Source organism: Poecilia latipinna, unplaced genomic scaffold (assembly GCF_001443285.1).
Source record: "Poecilia latipinna isolate Pla-1442-1.1 unplaced genomic scaffold, P_latipinna-1.0 Scaffold287, whole genome shotgun sequence".
Lineage (NCBI taxonomy): Eukaryota > Metazoa > Chordata > Actinopteri > Cyprinodontiformes > Poeciliidae > Poecilia > Poecilia latipinna.
In genome coordinates, this window is record NW_015112903.1 from 411,581 (window position 1) to 418,475 (window position 6,895).

Below are 6,895 nucleotides of genomic sequence, written 5' to 3' on the forward strand. Positions count from 1 at the left end.
GGTGATTAACCCCAAAATTCCCAAAATTTTCAAAGAGGGTCAAACATCCCAAAAAAAAAAAAAAAAAAAAAAAAAAAAATGAACCAATCAACCTAACAGAAATTTAAATCGGCCATTTCCACCCCCCAATTATCAAAAATCCATAATAAAGGAGGTCATCTAATCACAAAAACATAACTTTTCCTATTCATGTAGTGCATAGAAGCTCTGAACTCCCAAAATTTTGACAATTTAAGAAGAAAGAAGAGTGAGGAAAATGTGGGTTCCACGTCTTTGTTACAGTGATTGTTTTTCATGGATGAAAGGAAATAATCTTAGAATTTCACCTGTGAAATTTTAAGCTCCTACCACTATGAAGGAATCAGGAGGATGGAAAAAAAGTTGGAATCAACCTAAATGGGAATCAGCAGGTCAACAAGATGGGAATAATCAGTTTCAGATTAGTGCATCTTTGCAAAAAAAAAAGAAAAAAAAAAAAAAGATTAAAACTATGAAACAACCTTCCTGAATCATCCGTGCTTCAATACTGCCTCAATGCCCCTTACAGCGAAGCTCACATGTAGCCTCTGATTTACAAGTCACACACCTAAACAGTACCCGTTGCTCAGGCTCAAAGCTGTATAGAAGTGCAAGCATCAGTCCCGAACGGGAATAATGTAATCCAGCTGTGCAACGCGGCTCTGCATTAAAACTACAATTTTACGCTCACCATCAAAACGCTCCCCGAGAGTTATATTTAGACTTTATACAGCCGCTAAGGCACCGTCGGCCTCGCCAAGCCCGCAACCACAAAAGAGGAGAAACAGATCCTTTCTGCTCCAGCTACCACAAAGTTTAGCATAAAGTCTTTTCAGCATCTCAGCTCGAGCACAGAAAAAAAAAAAAAAAAAAAAAAAAAACACAAACACAAAGTTTTAAACTAAAATCTTAGCTCTGTAGCTCGGAATAAGTTGACGGAATGCAAACATATTCAAGTATGGACAGAGTTTTGTGTTTAATGCAAACAAGAAAACCAGGAGGAAGAGGCAAAACACATTCCCATCCCCTTGTAAGGGAACACTGTGTCCCAAACAAACAGTGCAGCTTTGCCAAAAGGGGCACAGAGCGGGATGGGAGGAAAAGTTGGACGAGCTTGACCAACTGGCCGTCTTCTGGATGCGTTCCATTTCCTTCCGATTAGTCTCAACCCGCACCTCCAAACAAACCTGCAACCAGCAAAAGTTCATCATCTCTCTGGCCGATTGCCACAGCTGTCCCCGCGTCCGCAACAACCCCCCCTCCTCTCTCTCCTCCTCCTCCTCTCTCAGTACAAGACAACTCAGCAGAGATTCTGACGACAGCAGAATCTCTGCTACAGCAGCACTGTCCTCGAACGTCTCCTCCAAACCGCAGCACAGTAACCGAGAAAGTGAAAGAGTCGGTGGAAAGGAAGGAAGGGTGGACCAGAGACGCACAGGAAAACATGACAGTTGAAGTTTACGACCGCTGCAAACTCTATTGCGGAGAAACGATGGGGAAAAGTACCTATAGAAGAAGCAGTCGCAGCACACCAGCACCCCCATCAAGCCAGCGGGGAAGCAGAGGCGAGGAGAGGATGTGGCGTTCCAACAAGCTGCGCTGTTTTTCGGCTCCTGGTCGATGCGCCCGGGTCTGCAGACTGGGCTACAGGTGCACCAGCTCCGGCACGGCGCGGCGTGGGATCATCCGGCTGTTGGCGTCAACGCACGTCACGTGGAGAGAGGACGGCCAACGCGCACGCACAAAAATAAATCATTCACAAAAGCAGACGCGCCTCTCAGCGCCTTGCTCTTTCTCCCTCTCAACCAACTACTGCAACCGCCTGGCTCACTTTCACACTCCTGCTCCCTCTCTCCTCTCTCTCGCTCGCTCACTCGCTCTCTCCTTCACTCACTGGCTCTCACTTGAAAGGCGGGAAGATTAGCTTGGCAAACAGAGTCCCATAAACAAACCGCTGACTCTTGGGCAGCAGCGGGCACACTGCAGAGGAGACAGAAAGACAAGGCTGCTATCTCCACCATCTGTGTATGTCCAGGACCAGGGCTGGACGTCCCCAGCTCCACTTAGACCAAACACAGTCCCCAAAGTAGAAGTCTGAGTCAAATCCGGTCCGAACCTCTGGGGACGGTTAATCAGTGTAACGTTTTAGTCTTTCTACACTCAGTAATACGTTACGGTTTCAAACAAATGCAGCTAATTGTCAACCAACACTGACAAGGGAGCACAGCTGCAGGAAAGCACAGGATGTAACCTCCTTGGTGCACGTATACAATAACCATGACTCTTCATTCACACAATCCATGCAGAGGTGCAATATGGGAGGGGCCAGCCTGGAGACAAGCCCCTCCGCCCCCCCCAAAAAAGTAAGCCAATCGCTACAACGTTCTCTACCGATCTGGCTTGGGCAAATAAGGTGAAGGACACAATGAGCGATGGGCCTTGCGACATCACCCTCCACCCTCCCTGCATCATTAAGGAGAAGCAATCACTCGCTCCAGTCTTCTTTATTCGCTACAAACCCTTTAAAAAAAAAAGAAAAAAAAAAAGGACTGCAGTGTACAAAGTGCCGTAAGCTGATGTAATCTAAGACTGCAGACCCAGCCGATCCATACGGACACAAACAAGGGATTAACGGCTGAGACAACCTGCGCTGGCGAGCGCCGACGCTCCGAGTCAAAGGGACTGACCTCCCCCTCTCTGCCGACCCGCCACAACCTGACAAGGAGAAGCCAGAAACAGGCAGCAGTCACCTTCAAAGGGCAGCTGTTACATAACCATTGCAAGGGAACTGACTCTCGGCTCCCAGTTTGTCGCAGAGTTGGAGAAACCCCGATCTCTGGGTTGAGTGGGTAGATGGAGGAACCTCTCTGTAAACTAGAATGTCCTGAAAAACTTAATATATCTCAAAGCTCCCATGCAAAGAGCAAAATTTATTATATAGCTTCATTAGAAACAAAACTGCATATTTAAAGTTGATTTTTTTTTTCCCCTGTTAATTTGGGCTATTGTAGCTTACGTCTAAAAAAAAAGATCCAACATCGAGTTTCACAGAAAGATTGAATGTTGCATAAAAAAAACCTTAAGAAGCAGTGAGAGACCAAGTCCTCCTGGAAAATGAAATCAGAATCTCCATAAGGAAGCATGAAGTGCTCTGAAATATCCAGCTAAATGATGAAGCTGACACAAAAGACCAAGTGGAAAGATGATGTTCCCAATCCTGTCAAGACCCTGCTGCTTGTGAACCACATTTTTATCTTCCACTCAACTTTCCATCAGTAAACTCGGAAACAGGACTCTGAACTGCTAGCTTCTTATAAGGACTCTTCTAATGTTGCCTCCTTTTTAAGGAGGTCAATAACTGTATGCTGGACAGCTATCAAATCAGGAGGTCATAAACATTTTAGTCTTTTTTAAGAAGATTGAATGAGGAATTGAATTTAGAATGTTTTCTTAAATCAGCTGTAAGCTAAAATAATCAAAATTTACAGAAATTACCACTTGGAAACAGTTGTGTATAACAAATCTCTACAATACGAGTTTCCCTTTTTAAACTGAATAAGATTCATCTTCCTCCATTTCTTCTTTTACTGAGACTAATTCTGCTGCAGTAGATCATTCGGTGGGACGGCAACAGGCTCTCTCTGCAACTTTCTCGGCTTTTGTTTGCCGAGGATGACAAAGAGCTGCAGCATCCGATGACGTCGTGTCTTCCCATAGCCACCTCCATCTCGGCTTCCTGCTGTTCTCAGGAGACCCGTCTCCAGGAGCCTCGGAAAACAAGCTGCCCTCAGCAGCAGACGTAAGGGTTCGCTTGCATCCCACGGCGCTGCGTTGAAGCACAACATAATGGCTCACAATTTGCTAAATGAAAGCGGAAGGGGGAGAAAGGCGGATCGAGCGACACCGCCGCTCCGGCACTTTCCGCTGAGTGGAGGAGTGAGCAATGGAGCTTGGCACACATCAGCTCCCGCTTTGTGTTTTTGCACCTGAGAATCAGGATGCGGCCGTTGCGAGAGACAAGTGCAGCGGAAAGCAAAGTGCCCAGAAACAAGGGAGCGGGGAAATGGAGGGCCGTGAGGAAAGTGTACGAAATTAAACCACCAATAAATCAAATGTCACTTTCAACAATGTAACCGGCGATCTGTGGGATCTCGGTCGCCGTGTTTTTGTCTCGACTTCCTCCAGACTCGAGTCTTATCGTAGAATCCAGACAAACAATAAAAAGCAAGACATTTGGAGCGATGGCTTACGTAATTGAAGGGATCTTTCCTCTAAATGTATGACCTGAACTGAGAGCAAGAAGAGAAAGGAGCAAAAATAAATGAATAAATAAATAAATAAATAAAATACAGAGTTCATGTGGGGAGAGACCTAATTTGTGACGGGGATTAAAAAGCAGAAGAACGAATGGAAATTGTTTCCATTATTTCAGCAAGAACTGGGTTAGGATGTTAACTGGAAGAGAATGCAGGATTTTCTCTGCTGTACATCTGGAACCACAGATGTGCTACAGTTTAAATCTCAAGTTTAACAAAACCCAGAGGCGCGCACTGTTTCTAAATCATGGCTCACTGCATCTCCCAGCATTTCTGTACCAACAACAATGGTTCTGTTGGCAGCCTCTCACACTGAATAGCGACAACACAAAGGCAAAGTTGCTGGAGCTCAGTGCACATTTGAGGGACAGGACAACAACTTAAAAAAATAAAATAAAATAAAATAAAATCTATAACTACATGATTAGCAGAGGTGAGCCAACTTAATTTGATAGATAAATCTACAAACATTCACAGAATAATGCGTTTTAAATCAGCAGAAACAAGGATGCAGTTGCTTAGCTATAGCTACGATGACCAGAGGAATGTTTGCAAGTATAAAGGAGCGCACTGAACCACCATGGCAATGGTTTTATGTCCTTATTTGAACTGAACGCATGCTGTACAAAATATTTTAACAAATACAACATTTACACCTTACTTAAGCAGCTTAACTGAAAATCCTAAAGTCAAACTTGGATGCAACTTGGCTTCCCAAAAGCAACAATAATGACAAAAACAAAGGGAACCAATTAGAATGTGTCGATTTTCTCTTGATCAGCTCTGGTCAAATACAGAAATATCTGAATTTATTTTCCTTTTCATTAAACATATCAAAACCTAGAGTGAGAGTTTAACCATGTTTGCTGATAAGCAACATCAGCATGTAGTTTGATTTAACTTAAGAATTAAGTTAAAAGAATCTTAATAAAAATTGAAGGTAGGTGCATTTAAAAAAATCAACATGTATGTAGGAAAATCTTATAATTTCTTCATTTTCTGTTGGTCTGAAAACTATATTAAATATTCTGCAGAACATTTTCTTGTTTTGTGTGTTTTATCCCTTAGGGGGAAAAAAAAACAGGAAAAAGTGTCTGTGTAAAAAAAAAAAAAAAATCATGTCAACCTATAAAAGCCCGATGAATGCATTTCAACTAAATCACAACTGGAGCTTCAACTGAGGTTCTGCCTTTAACCTAATCAAACTTAACCTGAATCCTGCCATCTAATCCTTCTGGCCAGAAACAAATCAGGTTTGTTTCTTTTTTTATTTTTATTATTATTCCCCGAGGAGATTTAACACATACAAACTCTTTAGTGTTCATTTTGTCAACAAAAGCAAACATATAACCATAAAATACAGGTTCTTTCATACTGAGGGTTACTTTGAAACCAACAACAACAACAACAACAAAAACACCAATCTAAGATTATTTCAGTTTAAGCATTAAAGTTTTCTAGCCTTTCATATCATAAATTAGACATAAATACTGCCAGAAAAAGTTGGCTTTTCTTTTAATTTAAATGGTTTAATTTTTTTTTAATGCAAAAGTTTTGTTTCTCATCATCTGTCCAAGCAGAACAAGGGAAAATTGGCTGATTTCATTCACTACAGCACAAATGGGTAACTTAATTTAGTAAACCTTTCCACCATATCCTTGGGAAGCGTGCATGCTTAAACTTTTGGCCAGGGGGTGTAAACAGGAAGTGGAAAAGCAGAACAACAAGAAACCGTTGGGCTCCTTTTCCTAAGTGGAAGAGGGGAAACAAAAGAGTGAACCCAGCCAGACAGGTTTCTCCCGATCCAGTCCGTGGCTTGAATCACAACAGGCCAGAAGAGGATCATGGGAAGATTTTAAGACTCACTCATAGTAAAGTTTCTGAAGATAATATCAGAACATGTCAAGAGACATAAGTATTATTCTAATAAATAAAGGTATCTACTTCCAAGAGTTGCACTATGAAAAGTAAAAAATGAATAAAAACCATATTCCATCCGATTGTTATTAACGGAGACGTGCCGCACCGCATGCCTCCCTGGAGGAAGAGACCCTAAAACTGATTGACGAGCTTCGGACATGACCAACGCGCCCCCCTCCCCTCCTCACCCCGCAGGTCCACACCAACAAGTTCCCGCTGCTCCACATTGCATCACACTCACCTATTTAGCGTGTACGAGCCGTTCCTCTTAAACCTCATCCTGGACGACAGGAAGCGGATAAAGAAATCCAGAGTGGACGGCGTGTCCGGCTTTGGCTGCTCGCAGCTCGGAAAGAAACGAACCCACGCTTGCAGTAAACCCTCCGTGGACGGACGCGGAACAATACTCGCGGTGGCTCTTTGCAGACCTCTCTCTTTCTCTCGCTGCTCAGACATCCACTCTCTCCTCCTCCTGTTTTCTTCGGTTTCCCCTCAGTTCAGTTTCCGCGGGGCTGGGTTATTGAGTGTTGCATTGTTGCGCGTAAAGCGACGCAAAACGCGGCGTTTTTAACCCCCCCCCCCCAAAAAAAAAAAAAAAAAAAAAAAAAAAAAAAAATTTTTTTTAAAAAAAAAAAAAAAAA

General features: G+C 43.0%; 1 protein-coding gene across 3 annotated transcripts in view; it reads right to left on the reverse strand.

The window, feature by feature from the left end:
* The window catches only part of mob2a (MOB kinase activator 2a), a 69,180-nt gene that overhangs the window by 32,025 nt on the left and 30,260 nt on the right, over window positions 1–6,895 (reverse strand). The window contains exon 1 of one of the 3 annotated variants that reach the window (XM_015034095.1): window positions 6,496–6,815. The exons of 1 other annotated variant lie outside the window; for it this stretch is intronic. In XM_015034095.1, the coding sequence (XP_014889581.1) occupies window positions 6,496–6,710 (215 nt within the window). In that variant the 5' untranslated portion in view covers window positions 6,711–6,815. Of the gene's footprint in view, window positions 1–1,524; window positions 1,984–6,495; window positions 6,816–6,895 lie in introns of those variants that run through there. One more of the 3 variants, XM_015034097.1, reaches the window with a different exon arrangement.